At 39.8% G+C, this 27,410-nt stretch overlaps 1 protein-coding gene across 1 annotated transcript; it reads right to left on the bottom strand.

Annotated features, from left to right (window-relative positions):
• Positions 1–418: 418 nt before the first annotated feature.
• PON3 (paraoxonase 3) lies at positions 419–26,400 on the bottom strand. Its single transcript, XM_012757095.2, has 9 exons — positions 26,257–26,400; positions 24,649–24,719; positions 17,660–17,715; positions 12,500–12,665; positions 8,204–8,330; positions 4,743–4,943; positions 3,656–3,737; positions 3,279–3,407; positions 419–676 (listed from the first exon to the last, which is right to left on the bottom strand). Exons 1-9 carry the CDS (start codon positions 26,328–26,330, stop codon positions 518–520), a joined length of 1,065 nt encoding a protein of 354 aa, XP_012612549.1. The 5' UTR covers positions 26,331–26,400; the 3' UTR covers positions 419–517.
• Between the last annotated feature and the right edge of the window lie 1,010 nt (positions 26,401–27,410).

The raw sequence follows: 27,410 nt of genomic DNA, 5'->3' as shown, positions 1-27,410 counted from the left end.
CCCGTCTTTGTCAGGTTTCCCAGAACCTGTTTTCCTGTATGTCTGTACAATGGGAGAATGCAAGTTCAAGGAGGGCTTTGTGATGCCCTCTTGATGTCAATTCTTGCTTTTATGTGTGGGATGAGCCACTTGATTAGTAGTTCATGCCCAGCACAATTGGGGGAAGAGCATAGGAATTGTAAATATTTGAACATTAGCTTTTCTCCTGGTCTAGACTGCAGAAGACCCAGAACATCACAGTTGTAAAAGATAACTTGGCTACACAGTTCCTGAGGGCCTCTAGGTGAGCTGGGCACCTCACTGGCCACAGCCCACACATGCTACTGCAGAAAGAATATTAGGGGTGCTAGCAATTTGGTGCATATTGGATAACCTCTCTCTACTTCTTTATTTCTATCCATGAGAAAAGACACACACACCCTTTTGTTGGTGTTTATTATTTATTTACAGTTACATTTATCACACAATCACTAGTTTACTTTTACCAAACACGTAGACTTTTTGGAACATCTGGAGTCTAGAGCTCACAGTACAGAGCTTTGTGAAATACGGTGCCTATGAGAATTTTCCCACGGTACGTGGAAGCCACCGAGGTGCCCTGAAGCACGGAGCCATTGTTAGCATACACGGTGCTTACTCTGGGCTTCTCAGAGAAAATATTCTGGATGCGAAGTACCTGTCACGAAAAGACCACTCATTAGTATATACCCTCTGTGAGCAAACAGCTGTCTGGTAATGTTTTCTTTCCCAAATATACCACGATGAATCCATTTTTCAGACACTAGTAAGCTAAAAATCTGTATATCTTCAATAAAATGTCCTTCTTCTGATGAAAGTACTAATGTCCTAATGGCATGCACCAAAGTGAACTGGTTATTCCTCAATAGATGGCTTTTACAGTGTTGACAGCTCAGGCATCCCCTAAAAGAAGGAGGTAGGACCCAGTTGGTGCTCTTGTTTAATGTGGACAGTGGCAAGGGTTTTGCCTTTGAGGCCTCTAGCGTGGGGAGAGAAACATGGGGCAAAATGATGAAGGGACACCCAGTTAGCCAATGTGGCAGCCAGCGAGGTCCCAGCTGGAGGCCCCTCACCACGACAGAGCGTCTCTCGGAAGTGTAAAGAAGCCAGGCTACTTTAGAATTTCATCTGGCACTTCACTGACTGGTCCTGTTATTGATGCCCAGGATTAACGCACTTCACTTTGCTGGTCAGTAAATATTTAAGCACTCAGGTTTCCAGGTAGCCTGAATGAAGTTCACTCCAACAGACTGCGATAAGGATTAAAGCAAAACAATCAGAAATTCATGACTCACAAGTCTATACTGGTGTCTCTTATTAGAATAGAGTTTGTTCTTTTTTTTTTTTTTTAAATCTTAAGGGAGAGTCTACAACTTCATCTCAGGTTTGTTACACAAGAATATTCAAGCTGGGACCTCATGTAGAAAACATGAGACTGAACTGGAAAAAGAAAAGGTACCTATAATTGTGAAGAAAGAAGTTTTATCTAAAATTTAAAAAATGATTAAACTTGAAAGTAGATATATAAAAAAGATCCTAAACAATTTTCCAATCATGCTATGGATCACATTTCCATTCTTTTCAAGCAGACATTGTGGTTGGGCCTTTGTAGGGACATTATACCTATGACTTCTAGGGGCATGCGTGTGAGGCAAGGATAACAGTTTAGGGCAACAAGTCTTCAGGTTCTTGGCTCAGGCTCTACTAGTGTTGCTTTTTATATTTCCTTCTTTTTTAAGAAGCTGTGACTAATATGCTAATAAAAGGGAAATATCTTATATTTTTTTAACTGAAGGATAACAATACTTGAAGTAGAATTAGCTTGCATTTTCTAATTTACCCAGTGGGGGCAATTACTAGGTTAGAATTTTTTTTTCTTTTTCTTTTCTTTCTTTCTTTCTTTCTTTCTTTCTTTCTTTCTTTCTTTCTTTCTTTCTTTCTTTCTTTCTTTTTCTGAGACAGGGTCTCACTCTGTGGCTCAGGCTGGAGTGCAGTGTCACAATCATAGCTCACTGCAACCTCGGCCTCCTGGGCTCAAGGGATCTTCTTGCCTCAGCCTTCCAAGTAGCTGGGACTATAGGGGTACACCACCATGCCCAGCTAATTTTTTAAAATTTTTTTGTAAAGGTGGGTTCTTGCTATGTTGTCCAGGATTGTCTTTAACTCCTGGCCTCAAGCAATCCCCCTGCTTTGGCCTCCCAAAATGCTGGGATTACAGGCATGAGCCACCATGCCAGGCCTGGATTAGAATTTGAATCACAGTTTCCCAACTCCCCAGATCTGGATTCAAACATTCTATCTTTCTTCAAACTGTACCCTCTCAATGAGGCTACCCTGATCTCTGAATTTAATAATAAAACTTGCCCATCTCCCTGCAGAAATCCTGATTCCCATTTTCTCTGAAGTGCTTGCCATAGAATTTGCCATCTACAAACTTACCGTGTAACTTGCTTATTTCTTATGCTTATTGTTCATTGTTTCCCCTCCCTAAGAGAAGGGACCTTTACATGTTTTGTTTTCTGATATATCCTAAGCATTAGAACAATGTCTGGCACATTTTAGGGCTCAACAAATTGTTATTAATAAGTCTCTGAGTATGTGTGCCAAGAATTTATATATTTACATTTTAGAGTTTTTTTAATTCTTAAACTTAATGCCATAGAAAATTCAATGCTATATGCTATTGTTTTCAATGCCATAGAAAATTCAATGGCTTATGCTACTGTCTTTGAAGAGATACTTTTAAAATAACAAAAACAACGTCTTTAAAGTAAGACATTCTTCAATGCCATCATATATGTGACAACCTGCAGGGAAAAACTCATTTTGTTTTGAAATGACAGTCGTTTAAGCCCTTTTATTTGAGCTTCATGTTGGGTATTGTGAAAGAAGATGGTTCCATACATAACTCTTTTTGCCTAACTGCACGACCTACTGAGAGCCTACCTCCTGACTGGAAATATATCACAATCTGGGCCAATATGAATAATCAAGCTCATGTTTTTCCATTACTACCAATAGCAAATATAGCCTTTGCAGGGACAGGACATATTGTCAGGCATTGATATTAAATTGACACTGGGTGGCCTGAAAGGGTTAATGGACCATATCTCCATACCTGCCCAGATCTCTTCTCTTATGTAGAATTTGTTCAGTTCTACAACATCAAATGAGACCTGCTTAAATTCTCCCAAGTCACCCTGACAAATTGTTCACTCTGGTAGCCTTGCCTATGAACTCAGAGACATCTAGGAACTTACTTCTGACCCTGGGGGATCCTCAGGGTTATAGATGAATAGCTTCATGGCATTAGGATGGCATCCTGCCAAAATATCCCCTGTGGCAGGATCGACAGTTAAGTTATCCACAAGAGTGCCCAACGGAATTACCTTGCAACAAAGAGGGAATAGTGAAGACGTCGTCACAACCATTGTTCCCTTTCTTCCCTGTTCTCCCCCCCCCCCCATCATCTCCGTATGGTACTGGAAATTGTTATCTTTAGGGGACTTGGAATGCAAGCACAATCTCACTTGCATTGCTGTCAAATAGCCATATTTCCCTCATTCAAGGAGCACATTGCTGGGTCAAGCCCTGACATAAGAGGCCATGTCGTGTGGGCCAGCCAGGGAACTTGTACCTTCAGCTGAGTTAAATCCCAGTTATCATGTTTTTCCATTATGTGAATGTTCTTAGCTGCCACATCAGCCACATAGACATACCTTTGAAATAAATAACATTTACATTTAAGCAAGTGGTAATGAGAGCTAACACTCAACTTTCATTTTGGAGAAGAGGTACAAAAAGTCACACTCGTTCAAAATACCATTGTAATTCCTTTCTAAACCACAGTAAAAGAAGATAATTGAGTGGTGTTTTTAATACCCTTGAAGTGCTTTAAACAGATTTTGAATATAAACTATGACTATAATGAAACTGGTGTTTCTAGATGACATATAGGCTTAGTCTTATTACTTTACAGTCATGATTTTTTTCTTTAAATTGAATGGGGGTAAATGGACCTCTTACAAGGCCAGAAGAGTAAAAATTGGTGCTTAAAAAGAAGTGCCAGATGACCATAAAGTGCAATCACAATAATTTTTGAAAAGAGGAAGGACACTTAGAGTTGTTTTCCACAGGGATCATCTCTGTTCATTATCTCAAATTTACATGTTAATATTCAAGGTACTTCTCTGTTTTAAAAACCTTCAAATTTCAAACACTTAAAACATGAAGCTGTTATGAAGTGTTTTTCATAAAATTTCATGCTGCTTAAAATAGTGTTTTCTCACTGAATAGTCTGCTGTCGTAAATCAGTAAGTCTGAAACTTACACAATCACTGTGCCCAATCTAAGGTAGACTTCCCTCTCTGATAGGAGTCTTTGAGTGACTGAACTTAGAAAAGTGGTTAAATACCTTCTAGCCTCATAAGAGGCTAGAGGCAGAGGCACTGCACATTTATCCTCCTTTTTAGTTTGTTAGAAAGTGTTTCTAGAGTCATGTAAAAATTTGGAGCAAGGACCTTATATTTGGGTCCAAATTTCTCCATTTACTGGGAGGAACCTGAAGTCCAAGAGGACAAATGGTTTAAGATCACCCTGGGCCGCACCTGATCCTTCTACACATACATTGATTATTTAAGCCCAAGGAAATAAACACCTCTTAAGAGAAGGAGTCCACCTAAATGTCAAGGGCAAAGGATAGAAAAATACATGAAAGAGCTTACTTCTGGTCTGGTGAGGCTGTGATCCCATTGGCAGAACTAAATCCTTCGGCCACCACTTTGACCCCTATTGGGCTGTAGAAGAGAATGGAACTCCATCGAAGATCCAAAATCATCTCAAAAAGTCTCAAGAAGAAGTTGTTAAAATAGTGATCTCTGGTGACATAGAACTGTTCTGGTCCGAGAACCACAATGTCATTCAGACTGAAGTGAAAGACAGACAGAGAGAGAGACCCACAAGGTATTTAAATATCCTGATTGTTGTCAAAATCACTAATCTCTACATAGACAAGTGAGTGCATCAATTCAATGAAGTATACATAAACTAATGTGGATTAAAGAATTTCAGTCATGCTTTTGGATTGCTTTGATGGGTTTTCTTTAGCCATTTGTTATTTTCTTACTTTCCCTTCCACAGAAGTCAGTAAAAAGAAATAAATACACAAAGAAACCTCAAACTCCAAACTCTGTTGACTTGTAAATGTTGATAATGGCCATCGGTGGCAGTTACGGTGCAGTTCACTGATGACTATGGTTTTCATTCTTCGGGAACCAGACTTCCCCCATCCCCTTGAAGTTAGGCACAGCCACGTGACTTGCTTTGGCCAGTGACATGAAGTAAGGTGTGAGGCTTCTGAAGACTTTAAGAGCCAGTGCTTGCTCAACCATGGTGCCCTCCCATTTCCAGAGTAACAAGCAACTTTTCTGATGATAGAGACTGTGGTCCTCCTAGAGCCCTAAATGAGGATAATATGAAACTGAGTCTCTGAATCACCTACAATAAATACACAGCATGAGTGAGAAAACCAAACCAAACCAAAATTAAACTTTGTGGTTTTTGAGCCACTGAGATAATGGAGGTTTTCTTTTCTATTATTATAGCATAACCTGGTCTATCTTGATTTTTATATTTTCACTGAATAGATGGGATTATGAGTGATATTCTTTCTTATGTTCTTCAACACCACTAACATTTGTAGATGGAGAGCAAGTCTTGCTCTTACAATCAGTAAGAAAATAAAGGCTTTTCTATTTTTGAAATGAAAAAATAAAAAGAAAGGACTTGAAAAAATGTAAAATAAAAAAGGATCGAACATTTTTAGATTAAATTTCAGGAAAGGAAAATTTGGATGAATCAGGAAATACTTTGAGGTTTTGACATATAATGATTTTTCCCAAGGTCATTATACATCTGGGCTACTCATCTGCTTAAGAGTTTCTTCCTCCAAAAAGTACTGCCTGACACCATACATTAAGTTAAATTCCCTCGGGAGTTTTCTTCCTTGGCACTCTATTATGCTCCTTGTAAGCGCTTACTCAATGCGTTTATCAGGGCATCTCTTGAGCTCCTTTTAGATTCATACAGCCGCACCTACCTTGTTCTAGCTGCCACTACTTCAGCCAGTTCAGCTGGGCTCTGACATACTTTCCACAGGTGCTGCCCAGCAAGCCCTTACCTCATTCCTGCTGTGGGACTCTTGCCTTCCACTTCCAGAGTTCCATGTTGATGTGAAGGCACGAAACACCATCACACTTGACTTGCACAAGCACAACCAAGACTGTGGGGGAGTTAAGGCCTCTTGAGGCAAACCTTTGACTGATGGGAGATGTGGCTAACAGACAAACTCTTCTCCCTTTCTTATCTTGGCCAGATTGTCCTGAAATGAGGCTTATGTTGCTTACTGGAAGATAATCTCATAATTTTGAGCAGTCAGTTGCACTTAGCAATGGCTGGTTTAATGAGGCATTTGCTATGGCTTTTCCCCCTTTGTGAGCTTCCTAGGCTGCTGTAACAAAATATCACAAAGTGCGTGACTTAAAACAGAAGAAATTAGTTCTGGAGACTGGGAGTCTAAAATCAAGTTGTTGGCAGGGCCACGCCCCCTCTGAAGTTTCTCTGGATCTTTCCTCGGCTCTTCCAGCTTCTGGTAGCCCCAGGCATTCCTTGGCTTGTAGACATATCACTGTACTGTCAGTATCCATCTTCACATGGCATTCTCACTGTGTATCTGTTTTCTTATAATGACACAGTCATATTGGATTAAGGGTGCATCATATTCCAGTATGCCTTCTTCTTAACTAATGACATCTGCAACAACCCTATTTCCAAGTGATCTCATGTTCTGAGGAATTGGGGGTTGGGATTTCAGCATATCTTTTTGAGGGGACACAATTCAACCCATAACATTCACCCTTCCTCACCTCAGGCCAGTCTCTCACTTCCACTTCCTGGGATTATACTTCCTAACAAAGTGGTCACATACTGGGTTTTCCCCTGGGCTGTGCTTTCTGGGAAACTCTTCCTGTGAGGTCATATGCTAATGTATTTGATACTCACAATCCACTAGTTAAGTAAGTCAGGCCAAAGAGAGAATTCCCATTCTGCTGAGGAAATTGAGGCACAGATTAAGTGACTTATCCACAGTTGCCCAGCAACCCCATGGAAGTCTTGTTCTCCTCTACAGCCTCAGAACTCCACACAATGCATTATGGGAGGAGTCTGACAACTTCTCTTACTTCTTCAGCCCCCAAATTTGACGCCCCCAAATTCTATGGGGAGAAATTATACATGATGTTAAGAAAGAGAGCAAAGGAGAAGAGATGAACTTTCCTTTCTTTTCCTATTTTTCTCTCCCACAGAACAGTCTATTGTTTTAGAACGAATGTTTTAGTGTAGATCCCATTTTATAAAAGACAAATTCCTCACTGTTTGCCACAGCCTTTAAACAGGCAGCCCACCCACTGAAAAACTTATTATTTTTCTGATCTCAGTAAGAAAGATGTTCTTCACTGCAATTGAGAGTACAGCTTTGAATGCAGATGGACCTAGGTTTACAGCCTGGTTCTGCAACTTATGAATTGTGTTACTTGGGCAAATTACCTAACCAAAAACTTCTTAAGAATCAGTTTACTCATCCCTATTTCCAAAGGCTGTTGTGAGAATTAGTTAAATTAAGTATTTTGGCATAGTGCCTGGTACGTAGTCAATGCTTAAGAAATGTAATTTTGTAAGCACTCAAGGGCTTTTAAAAAATTGCACTTTAAAGCACTGATTGAACAAACAAATGGCCCATCTGGAGGTTGGTTATGACACACAGTGGGTGAGGCTCACAGAACTCAACCTACTGGGACAACTAGAAAAAGGTGTATGTAGGTGTTTAAAGAGAACCCAATAGTAGGCATTGAGTTGCTGTGGTAAAGAGGAAGGAATTAGAGCTAAGAATCTAATTGAGCACCTTTATAGGATTAAAATGCTTTCAAGGAGTTGAAAAATACAGAGATATTCAACACTGAATACAGCAATTGCTAGTGAGGTGCTGGGCAGTGTCACCACGGGAATCTTTAGAAAGCTTGAGAAAAATTGCTGCAAAACAAAAGTTTAAAATGCCTGCTGAACCAAAGAAAACAAAGCGCACAGCAAGGGTGCAAAATAAATAGAAGTACGTCATACTTTAATTCCATACCTTGTGAAAAGTTCATGTTTTATAGTTTCCAGGTATACGAGAGAACGTTCTTGTTCCTCAAATTTAAATATCTCCACAGTGGACTTCATGTGGGGATGATTCACAATATAAAGATACACAGTATGGTCTAAATGGAAAAAGGCACAATTTTCAAGAAGTTTACTTCTATTGCAACCGACTGACACTAGACTTGTTTTAAAACTTGGTCACTGCCTAGCGTTTTCTTTACATAGATCTTGCATTTGATCCCCACAGTCCACCTGATAGGTGAGTCAAATGTCAGACTCCCGATTTTATTGAAGAAATAAAAGGTGAATCATTCATCAGCGATCTCACCACCACCAAGCAACAGAGCCAAGCACAGATGTTTTGCAATGTTCTGTTCAGCCTCATTTGCATACTCTCTGCAGCAGGAGGCTATGGGATATAATGGTGCGTAAACATGCATGTGGTTTCCCCAGAAGGTTTTTCGATAAGAGAAGTGGGCGCAAGCAAACAAAACTTTGCTGAGAATTTTTGCGTGTGTGTTAATTGTCTACAGTGCAACATGAGCTTGAGAAATGTCAGGGCAGTGTAAATACCTTAAAATAAGCAACATTTTTTAGCCAGACAATGAACTTCTGATACAAATCAACCACCCGAGGTTGCAGTAACAACATTTACTGAACTCAGTGGATAGAGAATGTAAATAGAAATGCAAGAGAAAACAAACTAGCTAATTCCAGGTATTACCAACCTCAAGAATGTTCACCTACCCATTTCATATTGGAAAGTGAACTGCTGTGAGCATCATTGAGGGTAGTAACCTAGCCTCTCAGAGCCTTTAAGGGTCTGGCCCCATCTTCCCACTGTATGAGTGACTTATTCCGTATTCATCTTCCCTACTTCTTTCCTGGATGTAGTCTCCAAGTGTGTAATTGAACAAGCCCAACCTCTGAGATGTAAAGTTTATATTCAAGGCCTCTAGAACACATTGGGGACTTTTATGGAAATTAAGGGAAGGTGCTTCCTCACAAATGAATATTTCTTCCGGTCTGACCCAATTCTGTTACAGGACCCCGCGCTTGGCAAACAGAACACGGGTTGGATTTCAGTTCCAACGCAGACCTTTAACCAGACACTTTTTGTGGGGCATAATCATATGTGCTGTCCTGGTTTTACTTCTAGTGCCTCTCCTAAGCCCCTCGTGCCGTATAAGATGTGCTTAGTGAGAATACTTTTGTTCTCTCTCCTCATTCCATCCCGATTTCTATGTGTAATATTTTAACCTTATTAATTAAATATATCAATAAGGGAGATGGCTAATAAATAAGCTGTCAATCGTAATACACTAAACTTCTGGAAGCCTTATTATATGACTGAGGGTTAATCTATAATCTGGTCCCATCTAAAAACAAAACAAAACAAAACAAAAAGCTAAAACCCAAACCCACCTCCACCCCCACCTCTAATAGTATCCTATGTAACCAAATAGCTCCAGGTATATCTGATCACTTATACCTTTTCCAGTGAAGCATCTTATGTCTGGTACAGTGTCAGGCAAAAACATAGTAGCTTTTGAGTTATTGAAACAGCACCTGGAGCCCTAATCACACCCTAGCAAAGACACAAGATTAGAAGTGAAACCACCTGGGTTCCAGTTCTGGCTCAGCCATTTACTAATGAGAGAAATGAAGTCACACTTCACTGCATTTCTCTAAACTTCATTGCATCCACCTGTAAAGTTGAGTATTACTATCCTCTCTGATTGTCGTATAGGGTTCATTCATTTATTCATTTAACACATGTTCATAGAGTACATAGTATGCATCACTGTTCTAGGCTTTGGGAACCCGGCAATGAATGAGTCACATATGCTTTTATGGTGATTATATTCTAGGAAGGAAAACAAGGAGGAAAAATTAGTAAATAAACTAAAAACAAAAAATATTCAAGTGGGGAGACACCTTCATAGAGTGAAGAGTGACAGTTAAGCTCGGATCTGAAGATGAGAAGGAGTTTGCTACCCCAGGATATTTGAGATCAGAGAGATATTTGAGAGGTAAATTGAACAAAACATTATAATGAGTTGACCTAATGGGTCAGAGAGAGGAGAAGTGCTCAGGTTTTTATTCTGAGAAATAAAGACACTATATATGAAAATGCTTTGTAAACTATAAACCAATGAAAAATTATTAGTTATAACTATCTATTAAAGCAGGGCTTGCTAAGCAAATAAAAAGCATAGATAAGAGTTCAGGGGAATATTTAACCTACTTAATAGAAGAGTATTCAAGCATTTTAAAAGTTATTTAAAAATGAACACATCTGTGTTGGTATAGACCAAAGGAATTGAAAAAAGATATACTGGATAAGTATATAGAAAAAATTATTAATCAATCTGTTTTATTCATTAAAACCGTCCTCAGCAAATTTATACTTAACAATATATTTTAACTCTAGTGTGTATCTGGAAAAATTAAAACATTTCTTTTAAAATTCTGAATTTCAACACTTCAATTTGACCTTCCTTTCATGTAGTTACTATTAGTGAGGTTTTACTGTTCTTATTTTTCTTGGTGCTGTAGAGACCCACAACATTTAAAAATTAAATTTGTTCGAAATTGTGAACTATAGACAAGTCTAAAATAAGATTGGTGAAAGAGTCTTTTTCATACAAACAAATAATGAGAAAATTCATTGCCAGCAAACCTATACTATAATAAATATTAAAAGAAGTTCTTCAGATAGAAGTAATATGATATCAGACACAAATTTGTACCTACACACAGGAATGAAGAACTGCTAAAAATAAATATATGACTAATATAAATAATTTTTAAATTGTTAATTTCTTTAAAAGATGACTGAATAAAGAAAAAATAGTTACAATAAAAAACAAACAAAAATAACATTGGAGATAATTGTCTTTAAAGCATATACAATGTATTAATATGATACAATATTTTATAATATCTTTTTTGAGATATAATTCACACACCATTAGTTCAAAGTTTTAAAATGTACAATTCAGTGGGTTTTAGTATATTCACAGAGTTATGCAACCATAATCACCATCTAGTTCCAGAGCATTTTCATCACCCTAGAAAAGAAATCACCTACCTATTAGCTGTCATTCTTCATTTCCCCCACCCCCTGACCCCTGCCAACCATTAATCAACTTTCTGTCTATGAATTTGTCTATTCTGGAAACTTCCTATAAACGGAATATAATATGTGGCCTTTAGTGACTGAATTCTTTCACCTAATAGAATATATACAAAGCTCATCCATGTTGAAGCATGCACCAGTATTTCATTCCATTTTCTTGCCAAATAATATTCCATTGTATAAATACATCACATTTTGTTTATGTATTTATCAGTTGATGGGTATTTGGATTATTATCACCATTTGAGTATTAAGAACAATGCTGCTATAAACATTTGTTACAAGTTTTTATGTGGATGTTTTCAATTCTCTTGAATATACATGTAGAGTTGTTGGATCATATGCTAACTCTATGTTTAACATTTTGAGGTACTGCCAAAATGCCCTCCAAAGTGGCTATGTCATTTCACAATCCCACCAATAAAGTACAAGCATTCCAATTTCTCCACCTCCATATTGTCTGTTATTTATTTTTTTAATTTTTGCCATCCTAGTGGATATGAAGTGATATCTCATTCTGGTCTTGATTTGCATTTTCCTAATGACTAAGGGTGTTGAACATCTTTTCATGTGCTTATTGGCCATTTGTATACCTTTTTAGGAGAAATGTCTACTCAGATTTTTTGACCATTTTTTAATTGAGTTATTTGTCTTTTTGTTGTTGAGTGGTAAGAATTCTTTGTATATTCTGGGTACAAACCTTTCATCAAATATTATCTCTCATTCTTTGGGTTGTTTTTCACTTTCTTGATGGTGTCTTTTGAAGCATAAAAACGTTTATTTTTGATAAGTCTAATTTATCTATTTTCTGTGTTATGTTTTTTAATGTCACACAATTGTTTTCAAAGGACCCTTAGTTTATATCTTAGATTTCTGAGAACAGTATTCAAACAGGTTATGACAGTCAAATAAGAAGAAAAGTGAATAGGAGGCATAGAAGGAGACCACATAGTGCCGAAATTACTAGTCTTCTTTCTTTGAGGCAACCTTTAAAATGCTTTTATACACATTTAGCATGTCACAAATATACATCTTTATGATAAAATAGCATCTTACCTCTTCCTTTAACATAACTATTGAGTATTTGGGGATGAATGGTTTCTATTTCCCTCATTTCCTCCTTATCCTAAAGCATTCAGGCTTTACCTTTGTCAATGAAAATACTGATCCCGTGTGGATTAAATAATTCTTTGTCAAATCCATCACTGATTTTTAGTGCTTGGGCCTTTGGGTTTTGTTCATTCAGATCCATCAAGAAGATTTTTCCTGGTTCATCTGGTGCAAAGTTTGGAAGGCCTGGATATTTTAATCCCTTAAAAAATAGAGAATAAGTATATACATGTATACATATCAAAAAAAATTTTCATACAGAAGCTAAAATCTCAAAGCCAAACAGAAATGTTCAAAGTTCTAAATTTCCTTTTGATTTTGGGATTTTTCATTCTGTCAGCTATTGCCATTATCTGATCTGGGAGGTTACCAATGCCATGTGAGGCATTGGCCGTGAATATGGGAAGAAACATGTTGAAGATAAGGAAGAACTTTTAATTTAGAGAGGAGGAGTTAAGCCAAAAAATATAATGGAAGAGACTAGGCCGTGTTACTGTGTGTGAATTCTTTGGCCTGCCTGAGCCTCACATTTCTTCTCATTTACAAAGTGAGGAAGTTAAAATGTGTGATTGTGAGATTCTTTCCAGTCCTGATATTCTACAATAAATTTTTCTGAAAGCAGATAGAATGGGTGTATGGTTTAATTTTATCACTCCCATCCCCACATTGATTATATTATATAGTGGCAAATTGTAGAATCAGCTAAGAATTAACATGGGATGCCAGTTATAAAGTTGACTACTTTTGACCGATTTCATTTCTATAGCCATGTCTGAATAGTCTGACATGAATGCTTTCCTGCAAAAAGTTTATTTCAGTAACTTGAACAGTGTCCCTTTCTACTAGTAGAACCAGGTGTTTATCAACCAACAATAGGCAGCACAACAAATGCATTGAGCTTTTGCTGCATCCAAGTTTACTGCGTTGAACCTCAGGGTTGGTTTATTCTAAACCAATCACAAAACCGTTCACTTCCTCCCCATGTCGGTCCCCTATCACTCTGATATTTATCAATGTCAATGACTTTAGATCTTCTCCTATACCCTTATTTCCATTTACAGGCAATTCAAATTTTCTCCTTCCTAGTCCACCTTCTCTTGCTATCTCTCTCCCTCTCTCTGCCCTTTCTTACACACACGTGTGCACACACATGTATGCACTTATAATAATACTATTCTGGGCCCTTCCACTGCCCCCCTCCTTGGGGTAGTCAACCTTTTCTGAACAACCCTACCTACACCTTCAAGCTTTTCCTAGAACAGTCCTTCAAAGCTCAAATCTAATGGAGCAGTGTTGGCTGGGAGACAACTAGACAACACTGGGGTAAAACCAGGTTTCCCCTAGTCGACTGGCACTACTGAAGCCCATCAGAGGAGGCGCTGTTCCCTCTTCCATTCTCCTTAAGTCAGCACACCTGCAGGAGGGATTGGCATACCCCTAGCCACAAACCTCTGCTTCTAGACCTCCAATCTATCCTCATCAATGAACAGACCCTCTTTTAAGGAGGCCACACCCTTTGCTTCCTCTTCAAATTCTCTACCCTGGTCTAGCTCTCATATAAGGTGAGTCTAAATTCAAGTTGAAAAACTCCACTACAAAGTCATCATCCCAACTTCAGCCAGACGTTCAGTACTGTTTATAGATTTTTTTGTTGTTGTTCACTCTGATAGGCGATCTACTGGATTTCTCCAAATAGCTGTTCTAAATTTATTTCATTATCTTCCAGAGCCTGCATTTTCTTTCTTTTAGGTCTGAATGGGTGACTTTATCTCCACTTCTCTAAAAAGACCATGTCATCTAACATGAATTTCCCTGATTCCCTTTTGTCTGCCTCAGTATTCTTATTCTATTTTATTTATTCTCTTCCTTTCTCCCTCTTTCCTCAAGGAAGGAGTATCCCTCTTCTGTTCTTAGGTTAACTCCCTCACTTCCTTTCTTGGTTCCCTGTTCTCTAGGGCCTGTCTTTAGAAATTACACCCTTTTCCTATTGCTTTCCACTCATTTTTCACCAACAGTCCCTTCTTTGGCTTTAAAAATTGCTCAAGTTTCTCCTTCCTTGAAATGAATCTTCTAATTTATTGTGTGTGTGTGTGTGTATATATATATATACACACACACACACACACATTTCCCTATCAAATTTCCTAAAAATAAAAAAAAAATTTCTTAGCAACATCACCTAATTTTGTTGCCTGATTCTAATTGCTCCAATTCTTAATTCCCTGAAATCAGTATTCTATTGTTACGTGTCTATAGTTAACACCCCTCTATAAAGATGATATTATTGGTTTCCAAATTATTTTGATAACCCTCTTTTCTTACCTGCTTCTCTGTGGCATTTGACACTATACTTTACCTCCTTTCTTGTCAAAAAGTCAGAAGTAGAGTTTCTAGCTGGAAGTCCTGTTTCTCTTCCTGCCTCTGGGATTTCTTCCTTCTAATGTCCTCATCCATCCCTCCTCCCTTCTTGCTCTATACTCTTTCCTTGCAGATCTTATTCATAAGGTTTCTGGTATTTCTTCTATACCAAAGACTTTCAAATGTGCACATTTACCGGTAACATTCCCTCGGAGCTCTAGCCTGCCTTGCCAACCAACTTCTTCCTAAAAGACAGCTCAAAATCAATTAGTCAAAACCAAAATCAATATCTTCCCCTCAAATCCTTCCTCTCATTTATATCTATTCTTCTCAGTTAAGGGTATCACTACCCTCCCCAACGCCAGACCATGAAATTCAGTCTTCAAGTCCACCATTTCCCCCATAGCCAATTTGTTAGCAAGCTCAGTGGCTCAGAGAATAATGGCACTGGAAAAATTATGTATATCAGCGGCATCTAATCCCATACCTCCCCTTCCACATGAGGGAAAAGAGGCCTAAAGAAGTGATTTGTTAAAATCACCCAGATCATTAATTGTTCAGCCTCTTTCTGCCATATCATCATGAAAGGTCTGAAAGCAAAGAATATTGCTCAGGAAGGCAGCTCAATGCAGAACACTTTGGCAAGTACCTTGGTAGTGTGGGGGCACGTGGGGGCATGTTAGCGAGTGGAAAGACTGGATGGCCCAGAAATGGAAACAATCTGATAGAGAGGTAAGGATGGGGCACTGCAAACAAGCTTGGCCTAGATGTAGTGTGATAAAGGATGAAACACTTCTGATAAATGGCTTCACACTCACCTAGTTTTCTGTTCAAGGCAGTCAGGTAGGAATTTGTGGCAGCAAATCTATTGTGCGCTAGTGAATTGCAAGCAATTCTTTTGATACTGTTCCCCAGTGAAAATGGTGAAAGCCACCTGGAGGCATCTTATTTTTCCCAACAGACTACAGGTATATACGACAGTCATTGAATTCTTCCACTGTGCTCATCCACCAGCACATGCATTCAGTAAATACTCATGCACCTGAATAGGTAGTGTGTTAGGTGCTGAGCATGCCCATGCATGCTCCAAAGTCCAGGCTTCAAGGATCTGGAAGTCCATAATACAACAAGCAAGCCCATCAGTATGTTCTATAATAGCCTAAGGCCAGGGTATGTTGGGGACAATTGAAGAGGTACCTCACCCCACAAGACATAGCTAGGAAAGACTCTCCTGAGGAAATAAAGTGCCACCATAATGAGGCTACACAGAGAAAGAGGAGTTAGCTGGCAAGTAGTGAAGAAGGGAGTAATCTTTGAGACAAAGAGAAGCATATACCAAGTTCCAAAGCAAGGAAGAAAACACCTTGATTTGCATTTTAAATAGACTAGAAATATCTATTGCACTGAATTACTCTCTAAATCATAAGCTTCCAAACATCTTCTAGGATTGCAAGTAAGGGTCATAGGAGAAACCAAGGTGAACAAGGTCTTGAATGTATTGCAGTGCAGAAAGATTAGAAATAGGCAAAGAACAGAATCCTTAGCCTATGAGTTGTTTGTTTATTTACAAAGAGTTCTATAATTTAGAACTTCATGTTAGCATTTTCTCATAAAATTATTTGTAATAAGAAATATCTACTTTCTGTATAGCAATGATTCAGAACTTTTAGTTCCAGGGAAAATTTTTTAAAAGCATGCTACTGTAGGAGGGCCAAATATTATTTGATAACAGCAAAGAGATTTTCTAGTTATAGAATAATCATGTTTAATGGTCTATTTGGCATAACATTGAGAATCTAAATTGACAACGGAAAACAGAAGTCAACAAAGAAAAAGCTTTTCTAGACCATTTTGCTTTATACTTGATTTTGGAGGAAAAATAAAGAAATAAAACTCTTCTAATATAGACCAGCACCACGACCAGCACCACTACCAGCACCAGTAGCAGTTTAAAGTCCAAATGACAGCCTCACTGTACTCTACTGCACATACTTAAAAGTTTAGAAACTCAGGCTATGATTATTATATATGCCCCTTTTTTTGGCCAAAAGTATTTAGATTTAAAATTCATGTCCTTAGGTGGCATTTTATTGACAAAAATGGAAAATTAGACACGCAATTCCAGCAATCAGAATTCACATGGAAAATGTGGTACATCTACTTCTTCAAAATCTTAATCCCTGTTTCAAAGTGCACTGATTTAACAAATACATGACAATTTTCAACTTCTCATAAATATGCATTTTTTGTTTATTGAAATTTTGTCTTTGGCATAGCTTCCTGATTATCCCAAACCTGTGATGGTGGTATTGGGAATCAAATGCAGGATTTTCTCTACTTCTCTTTGAAAGACTTAGAAGGAATGACAGGGAACTCAGACAGAAAATGCCCAGGGTTCTGAATCAAGTAACATGGCTTAATATTCGATACACAAACATTTATGGAGTTCCAAACACAGGAAGGCATGGTGAGAGGAATAAAAGTTAGTGAGAAGATGACTACCAGAAGCTGAGGCCCAGTCAAATAGAGCAAGATGGGGATGGACAGCAACAGGACAGATCTGGAGACTAGCCTAGGAATCAAATGAAAATCAATACACATTTATTGAAACCCTACTGCCCACAGGGAGCTGCCCGCCATGGTGCAATCAAAGCTGGACGTTCCTGTGGTGTTCTAATTAGCCCTTCGGAATCCTGTTTTGGCTTTGTTCATTAACTGGTTTACTGAGAAGTGGAATGAAAGGGTAGGGATCCATCTGACAGCTCTAGCCAACAACATTAATGCAACTGTCTATACAGCTATTGACGTGAGCATCAGAGCAGCATGGAAAATACTCACACTGGAGATAAAAGCCAGCCCACTAGGAAGTATATCAATATCTTCAGAGCCATATTCTGAAAAAGAAGTGTAGAATCAGAAAAATGCATGTATGAAGGCTTCAAAAAGTAAATATCACAGCCCAAACTTTGAACTTCTTTTGGAAAAGTATACTGAGTTTTTTAATCATTAACTTGGGAAACTATATTAACTTTCAGGAATCCCACAGGTATGCTACTCTACAATAAAACCTGAGTCAAACTTCTCAAATACTAAATTCTTTTTTTAGAATTTCATTTTCAAGAGAAAAAAGGCAAATAACTAGGAAATAAACTCATATCCTACATTTATTCTTTAAGTAACAATTTCCAGGGCATGTCCTGAGAGATTCAGCTTGATTCCCCATAGAATGCTGCTCGACATTTGGATAACATTTGGAAAGTCCTAATTGTGAATTTCTTTTATAGGCCTCTCTGCCAAGCATCCCTTCCCTTCCAATTTGTTCTTTTTTTTAGTGTATTATGGGGGTACAAATGTTGCCCATGCCCCCCTTTCCCCTCCAATTTGTTCTTGAGGCCTAAAAAAAATCTATCATTATACAATCTTATTGGGAAATTACTGAGTAATTGTTCTCTGTTATAAAAATATTTGGTCTTAGGATGAACTATTGAGTATAAATGAATGTGAGTTTAGTCAGATCTTTTTCTCGCTGAGAGCTGCTTTTGAGCATATTTCTATGAAAAGAGACATACAATAAGTAAGTTTTGAATGAAAACAGGATGAAAAAGGGGCTATCGTGGCTTCTAGTAGCAAGAGAGAGCCACATATGAGAGAGAATCATGTGCTCTTAAAATGTGATATTCACACTCTCCCATGGAGAGGCATGGTCTTGGCCAGGTGCGGTGCTGACACCTGTAATCCTAGCACTCTAGCAGGCGAAGGTGGGAAGATCCCTTGAGCTCAGGAGTTTGAGAGCAGGCTAAGCAAGAGTGAGACCCCATCTCTACTAAAAATAGAAAAATTAGCTGGGCATGGTGGTATGCCCCTGTCGTCCCATCTACTTGGGAGGCTGAGGTAAGAAGATTGTGTAAACCTAGGAGTTTGAGGTTGCTGTGAACTACAATGACACCACTGCACTCTACCCAGGTTGACATAGCAAGACCGTCTCAAAAAAAAAAAAAAAAAAGAAAGAGGTAAGGTCTATATTCTCTACCCTACCCTGGAACCTGGGTGGAACTTTGTCACTGCCTTGACAACGGAATGAGATGAATGTAATGACACATGACAGCCAAGATTAAATCATAGCCGTAGCTGTCATTGTCGCATGCTTGCTTTAGTGCTCTCTCCCCACTTTCTCTCTCTCTCACTGTCTCTGTCTCTTGCAAGGCATGCACCTTGGAAGCCCTAAACCGAGAGATAAAAAGTCTGGTGACTGTAAAGCCACAGAGAAGAGACTACAGAGAGACCACACGAGGTGGAGAGAGATGTCACAGCAGCCACAGATGACTCCAGATCCCAGCCTTTGAGTTGCCCTCACTCAAGCAAATGGAACAGGGTGAATTGTCTCCACTGCACCACGCAAAAATTGCAAATTCATGAGCAAAATAATTATTGTTTTAAGTCGCTAAGTTTTGGGGTGGTTTGCTAAAGTCATAGTAATTGGAACATGTGGGGAAATGGTTGCCTGGGGTGGTGGGTTACAATGGTGTCAAAAGGCGATTGGGGGAGGATAGGGTAGAATATGAAAAGTGGGAAAAAGCCAAAGAAAATGGAAATGCAAATCAACAGTATGATGGGCAATAGGCATTGAAAACTAGAGAACAGAGAAAGATTTCATTGTCTTCATTATACTGAAAGTTGAAAATAATCCTCAAGTAGTCATGGAAAAATTCAAGTAAATAGAACTTCTCATTTCCTAAGCTTTCCAGTTAATCAAGATATACCTATATATGGTACCTTGATGGCTATTTCTACCTGAGTGACATGGACATTGGGAGAATCCAGAAAATTGAATTAAACAACTTTAATTGAATACAGATTGGTGACATTCTGCTGCTTTTGCTGCCCCTCTGCACACACTTTCTCGGTTTCCTTTCACTTTAATCTCCTCCCCACCTCTAAGTGTGGATGGTCTCCAGGCTCTGTCTGTCCTTGGCTCTTTCTCAGGGCAGAGCATCCATCCCACCCGCACGGTCCACTCCAGTGGATCATGGCAGGTGGCGTCATCTTTCACCTGCATGCTCTTGACTCTACAAGCCCTACATCAAGCCCAAATCTTTCTCCCCAATTCCAGATCTCTCTATTCACCTGTACATTGGGCATTCGACCTGGCTTTTTCATTTCTCATATTCAGTAGGTCCCAAACGGACCTGGACATTTCCCCCATGAATCCACTCCATTTTCTATATTTCTTCTTCTATGGATGATGCTTCTATTCCCCAAGTATCCAAAGCAGAAACCCTGGAGTTATCTTTGATGCCTTCCTTTTCCTTAATTGCTAAATCCAGTTGATCACCAGTCAGTCATTCAAGCTTTAGAACTTCCTGCTGGGTTTCTACAATAGCTTCCCAGTAGGTCAGCTTTTCTAGTCTACAACCATGCTCTGCATTGCTGACAGTCATTTCTTTTTATTACTGTAAAGTTGACCTTGTCCCTCCTCTGCTTAACACCTTTCAGAGGCCCACTAGGGCTGACAGTATAAATCCCAAGCTCTTTGGTCTGGATCCAGAACCTCCCATGCCTTGGTCCCAGTCTCAGTTCTGTGGCTCCCAGCCTCCACTCTGCATTGCAGCCGGGCTGTGGCACTTACTGCTGCGCTGTTGGTAGCCTGTGAATTGTGCCAGGCTCATTCACCTGCATGCCTGTGCACATGTTGTTTTCCCTTTCTTGGCACACTCAGACTTCTCCCATCCACCCGCACCTCTACTTGGCCAACGTCACAGCTCTTGGAATGAGCTTGGGGGCCATCCCCTCACTCTACTCAAAGTCATCCATTTTACGTACTAATAATATGGTCACCTGCGAATACCCCCAACAGGACATTTTTCACACTGGGCTGTACCCCTCTGCTCACTTGTTCATTTCCTACTAGACAATAAGCTTCCTGGGAACAGGGACTGGGTTATATTCGGTGTTGTGTCCTTGCACCCGACATAACACCTGCCTTTTCTCTGTAGAAGCTCTTAATAAAAGCTCAATCATTAAAAACTTCTAGTTTTTTGAACTTTGTCTTGTTTTGAGGTTACACTATTGACAAGTGAGTGTTAACTTCTGAGTCCAAGATATCCTGAGTTGTGTGCTCTCTGGTTTGGCTCCTTTTCTCTTTCAAACGGCATTTTATGTATCTCCTATGACAGCATAAACTACCTCAATAACTTACCTACAAAAGAGTGGGCATTTTGCAGAGGTGCTGTGCCTGTCTTTATTAACTGGCTCCACCCAGAGCAAGGGAAGGCTGGTGCTTTGCACTCAGAAGTGGAAAAGAATTACCATGCAAGACTGCACAATATTTCCACCCCTCCTAACCCTTGCCTTTACTGCTCCTACATGATGCGCCTAGGGCACCTCAGCAACGGTGGCTCCTGTGGGAGCAAGAGCCCTGGGACATTCTCCTCTGAGTCCTTCCAAAACACTCATTAGCCTGAGCACAACTCTCATTAAAAACCTGCTGCTAAGTCTAAAATCAGTCTTATGAATTGGTGCCCACTGCTTGGTAAGCCTGTCAACCCTGCTAGTACTTGGCATAACTTCATTTCTTCAATCCTGTCTTCATTTCTTTAATCATCCCTTACAGGCACTGTGAGAAAGGGACATGACAAACATTACTATCAGTTAATTATCATTTCACATCTTGGAGAGAAGTTTCTGACGACCAGCTCAGAAAACAAATGGAACCTACTATGGAGCAGAAGCAAATCTTGGAGTCATGAGAGGCTACAGGAGGGAGAAGGGGGAGAAGAGAAACTGGGAAGGGACTCGAAACAGGCTGCCTGCTTGATAATCCTTCCCAGTGAAAGGCCCCATAAAGCTACTCATATTTCAAGTGCAGTTTTGATTAAATTCCAAGGACAGCCAGATAACTTTCTGGTTAAAACAATCCTTGACCCTCAAAGCCTTGGAAAAAAAGATTACTTAATATAAACAGATCTATGAGATACGCTTTTACAGGGAGACATATTTCACATTTCAATGTGTTTTTTTTTTCCTCAGAAAAAAATACTTAGGTAGCAAAACAAACAAAACAAAGAGTTTCTTCCACCCATAAAATTAACCTGAAAAGTCTGGGTCTTGAAAAAAACACAAATGAGAACTTTTTTCCAGCTCTGTTACAGCCTAAAATCCTCAGTGGCTTTCCAGGTCTTCATAAAGTCTTCTACTCATTGACTAGTTGGGTCTTAGGAGTATTATCTTAGTAGTTATCATTATGTAAATATCTACCCTGCTTTGTTTTGATTAGCCTGTATTTAGCAATCTTTTGCCTGTTTGCATCTCATATTTTCTGTTTTTTGCTGCCATGATTCCTCCTGGCACTTTCACAATAAACTGTGTTGTCAGTAGATAGGAAAAGTAGTGTTACACAACAGAGAGTACAAAGGCATAGAAGAAAACCACTCTGGTTCATAATCTAAGCCCATCACCCTCTAGTCCTGGATCATTGGGCAAGTAACTTAATTCTTCCATGTGTCAATTACCTAATCTGCAAAGCACAAAGAGCAGCACCTTCTTTCTTTACAGATCAGTATGAGGATGATGTTGCTGTTAACAACAGACTCAACAGTGTGCTTACAGACACCAGGCCTTTAATAAGGCAGCTTTATTAAAGATATATATCAGTATTGTCCTACTAACAAACAACCCATGACCATTCTAACTTGTTAAGTTCTCCAAACAGGAGAACTTAACTTCTCTTAACTTCCTTCTGCTCCCCGCCAGCGACTATTTAAGTCATCCTCTTCAAAATATTTGCATAATCAGAATATTGAACTATGACTTACAATGTCAACTCTAGTTTTAGCTTCTCAAATCTAGTTGCATGACACAATTCAATAGTTAGATGTGACCTTAGCCATCATCTAGTCTAATTGTCCCTCTAAACTACTTGGCAGGCTCATATCTTTTGAGAGATATATGTGTAGTAAGTATGAATATTGCTCCATAAAACAGTACACAAATGAGTGAATATCACATTTTCTTAGATTTTCTTTCAAATCAAATTAAATCTGACCCTGATCCCTCACTCCACTAAGTTAATGGGAAATTTAATTTGAGTCATTGGTGGGTCTCTCTGTTAGGGCTTTGCAATGATTCTAGGTGGTGGGTTTAAAACCAGGCAGAATGTTTTGGCAAGGCCATCTGGCTTTCATTCATGACTGAATTAGGGCCAAGGTGTATGATCCCATTAATGTAGACAGTTCTGCCACTTCTGTGTCATGCATGGACACAAGGTCTTTGCTTTGGCTGGGACCCAGGGTCCAGCTTTCCAGAAGATACCTTGTAGCTATTCCTTCTGAGGTTTTGCTGCTCCTCAGAATGCTGTCAGGGCCCCTTTAGTCAAAGAAACCTACATATTCGTCGTACCCCTTCTCCATCAGAATGCCTTGCAGGAGCTCACGTTTTAAAAACAAAAGTTAGGTTTCTTCTGCTTTCCAGCTGCCAGCACAAGCCCTCTCTAAGACTAGGTTACTTTTTTTTTTTTTTTTTTTTTTTTTTTTTTTAGAAATTGAGAAGGGGGAAAAAAGCAGAAAAGCAAAATCTAAAGTACTCTTCTTCTGTTTCTTTTTTTTTTTTAATATAGCAAGACAAATAAAAAACAAATTCCTATCACAAAATAAACTATCCTGTCACATTCTGATAACTAAGTCACAGTCCTTGCCCCTAGGGAGTTTACAATCTGATAGTGAAAGAGAGAACACTGCTAGCTATAAAATAAGGCATGTGGTAGGTGTCATAAGTGAATCAGACTTTGAGTGCTGTGAGAATTGGGAGGAAGGAGACGAATTTGCAGCTGATTTCTGTAGCCAGAGATGGAAGGATCAGTGGAGAGAATTTCATAAACAAAGGTGAGAAAGTAAAAGAACACTTTCCCCCAAAATAGGGGGAAAGTGGTTTTCTGTTGTTTGTTGTTTTTTTCCCTAGTAGCAGTGTCAGGAAGAACTGAAGGTTTGGAGCCCAAATAAGAAGTTGTGGCAGTAACTAGTCAGTGAGATCGGCCCTGTCGGGGCACAGAGGGGGCCGATGCCAACAGGTGTCATGTGGAAGCAGGAAGGACAGGGGGAAAACAAAAACGGTTCCTGGATTCTGAACTGAATCTCTTGAGAATGAGGATATCATACACTGCAGAAGTCTAGAAGAAGAGCTGGTTGTGAGCAGGAGAATGAGGGGGAACGGCAGAAATGAAAGTAGCTTCTGTTTGAGGTGCACCTAACCTTTAAGTGACTCAAAAAGAAGGCCTGAAGTCTGAGAGGTTAGGGATCAGGCTGTGGAATTTATTTTAGTTTTTAAAAAGATATCTTAGTAGGCTATGCAGTTCTTGAAGGTCAGGACTAAATCATTTTATTCTTGGTACTCGTGGTACTTGTAGATAAATTTTGAAGGAAACAACCCTTGAAGCTGGGAATGCTCCAAGGAAAGGGAGAGAAGAAAGGAGGAAGAAAGAAAAAAACAAGAAAGGCAGGCAACAGAAGACAGGAAGGAGAGGGAAATGTCACAGAAGGGAAAGGAGGAGAATTCAGCAAGGGAATGGCCAAGGTGTAGTCAATGACATTCTTTAAATGATGGCGAGATGTCAGTAAGGAAATGGACTGAGAAAAGCCACCAATTGTGGCATATAGGAGACCCCTGGAGACCTAAGATGGGGTAGGTTGGATAGAGTAGATGGGTCAGAAACCCTACTGGGAGTGTCTAAGGAGTAACAGGTAACCGAGAGAGTGGGCAGGGCTCAGTGAGGAGGATGGCCACCAAGGAATTGTGCTGCACCTCTTGATTCTGTGATATTACAGTGATATACATACCGAGTCCCTCAATAAGGTGGCAGCTCTGGGGTTCTACTGACTCCACTTCTCGAGACGCATTCATTCTTTCTCTGTAGAAGATAAAAACCAACCCTAACGGTCAAGGCACAGCCTTCAAAATCTATGTCTAAATGTGGCCTTTAATCACTTTCACATTGGTTAATTCCCTTTATCATAATTTATGAATGACATAACAAGTAAGTGGGCACCTCTGTTCATTTATGTTTCTTTATATAATGTAAACATTTCGTGGGTAATGTACCTGTCTCAGCTAACCTCACTCATTACTGAAAGACTAAAATGCAATCATATGTAGTAAACACTTCGCTGCCCAAATAAAAGACTATTTAACAGTATGAGTAATTGGACAATATTATTAATTTAAATACACAAAATAGCAGTATTCAATTTTCTAAAGTATTGTCTATTTTAAACCTATAGTTTCTTCCCTTCATTCTTTCTAGTCTTACCCTTTGAATCGTTCCTTCCAAACTGCTTTCTCAAAATTCAACAGTCTCCTAATAGCTAAACCCTGTAACTTTTGCTTTAATTTTAATTATTTTTTAATTATTTTAATTATTTAATTATTTTTTTAAATTTTATGCTGACTTTACTTTGCAAATATGTAAATTCATTAAACTGACCACAATTTAAACAATTGGCCAAATTATTTTTCAATACAGCATTCTTGTTTCTACAGTGAAATTTTTTTTTTAATATTAGGGAGAATTGTAAATTTTTATTATGCTATATTCAGGAAGACTCTATACTCAGACTTACCTTATAGTAACTTACAAAAAAATAGCCCTCAGATCAACTTTATTATTATTTTTTATGTTTTTCTCATTTGTTGCACTGGGGAAAAAATGTAACAATAAAACTCTCAAGCTGAACTATAAAGTATTATCAAAAGTCACAAGGCACCAGAACAGATTCTAGATACGAACCTGTGAGATCAGCTTCTACCTACAGAAATAAATAAAAGAAACCCAAAGATAACTGAAGGCAAGCAGAGGCTTTAGATCCACTCAGGAATGTATACCACTTAACTGTTCTTTCTAGCCCAGGATTGACTTTTCCTGAGACATTTCTAAAATGGCTATCACCACTAGATCTTCCACTTCAAAAGATCAAGTGCCTACAAAATGCCAGTTACCACCTGCAGGTTTCAGCTCATTGTCCTGCTGTCCCGCTAGCTCTCTGCATCTAGGATGGGTGTCCAAACCCAGTACTTCTCAGTGTTTAGCCGGACTTGGGCAATGTCTCAATCAGCCTTGCACGGCTGGTAACCTGATCCTCTCTCCTCTAAGTCCAGCACTTCTCATGGACTTTGTTTTTCCCTAAACAGAATGTGTAGGACGACCTGGCAAAGGGGCCAAATAATAAACGAGGGCATTTCCCACCGACTGTTTTAGGAGAGGTGAGCAGTCAGCTCACTTTCGACACAAGCGATTGTCAAGGGGTAGTCTTCTGGATGGGATTGCAGAATGAGGTTCCAGAGCTGCTCGTCCCTACTCATTAGAAAGGCAGTAGTACCAGGCAGCCGTTGACTCACTTGGAGGAGGAGAGAAAAAGAAGCGATGACGACCCCATCACGATGCCACTCACCTGCAAGTCAGTAACCTCTCCCCAATGAAGGCCAGGCTGGCCCCCAGCAGGGTCAGCGCCACCAGCTTCCCCATGCTCTCTGGGTGCGGGGTGACAGCGAGCTGCGCGGTGCGCTCCCAGGCGCGGACAGGTCCCCGCCCCGCCCACGCGCCGGTGCCGCCCGGCCCCGCCCCCGGCGCCTCCCCGGCAGGTGCGCGGCCAGCCGCGCGGTCCCGCTCGCCCCGCGGCCGGGGTTCAAGGCCGTCTTTACGCGCCACAGTTCAAGGAAACCTTTATGCGCGAGATCTAAGTCCAACTGGACGTGAGAAGTCCTAGGGAATTTTTACGCGCAAAATTCCTTTTTTTTTTTTTGCCGCAAGGCTCAGCTTACAGAGTGCAAGTCGAGGCCCGCTGACAAAGGTTTGCAGTTCTGGTTTCAGCTTCGTCAAGAACACCCCAGTTAGTGGGCCGGTGGGGGGAGTTGGCTCCTAAAAGACGCGGAATTCTACCTCAGCTCCTCAAATGGAGTGAGGGGGGAATTGAAAGGGTTGGAGAGAGCGGGGAAAAGCTGGAGTTCAGAGCCTGAAACTTGTGGCTTCTGGAAGACAAGACCTAAGATGCAACAGAGACTTGCTCCTGAGACACTGGAAGGGAGAAGGTAATCGAAGCTGAGAACTCTAACCTATCCTTCTCCAAGATCTGGCGCGTAGGCCCCGGTCTCCTGACCTACATGCCCAGCCTCAGGGTGCTGGACGCGGTGGGTGTCCAGTTCAATTTGTTGGCCAGATGGATTAGTGAGCATCAGTATCTTCCCCTATAGTTGATGGGATAAGGAAAAATCAGAGAAGAGAAGGAAAAGAAAGAGGAAAAGGGAAGATTAGCAGAACGGGGAAAGGGGAAAAGTGGTTTCCTTGGGAAGTTAGGCTTTCAAAAGCTTGGTCCTTCTTTCTTCTGGGTCTTCAGTTCCTGCCAGGAATGAATGCACTTTCCCCTCTCATGGTGAAAGCCAGGTTCACCGGGAAAAGGAGCTGAGGATGAGGAAACACTTGAGGAGTTTGGGCAAAGTGGCATGTTCAAGCATGACCTATTTTTATTTACCAACAGAAAGGAATAGTAATCCTGTTGATTTCAACTAACTATCCATTGAGAGATCAAGATTTTGCAGACCTAGGAAT

The sequence above is a fragment of the Microcebus murinus genome, chromosome 9, assembly GCF_040939455.1.
Source record: "Microcebus murinus isolate Inina chromosome 9, M.murinus_Inina_mat1.0, whole genome shotgun sequence".
NCBI lineage: Eukaryota > Metazoa > Chordata > Mammalia > Primates > Cheirogaleidae > Microcebus > Microcebus murinus.
The sequence above is the reverse complement of the archived record's forward strand: the minus strand, read 5'-3'. Positions and strand labels throughout refer to the sequence as shown.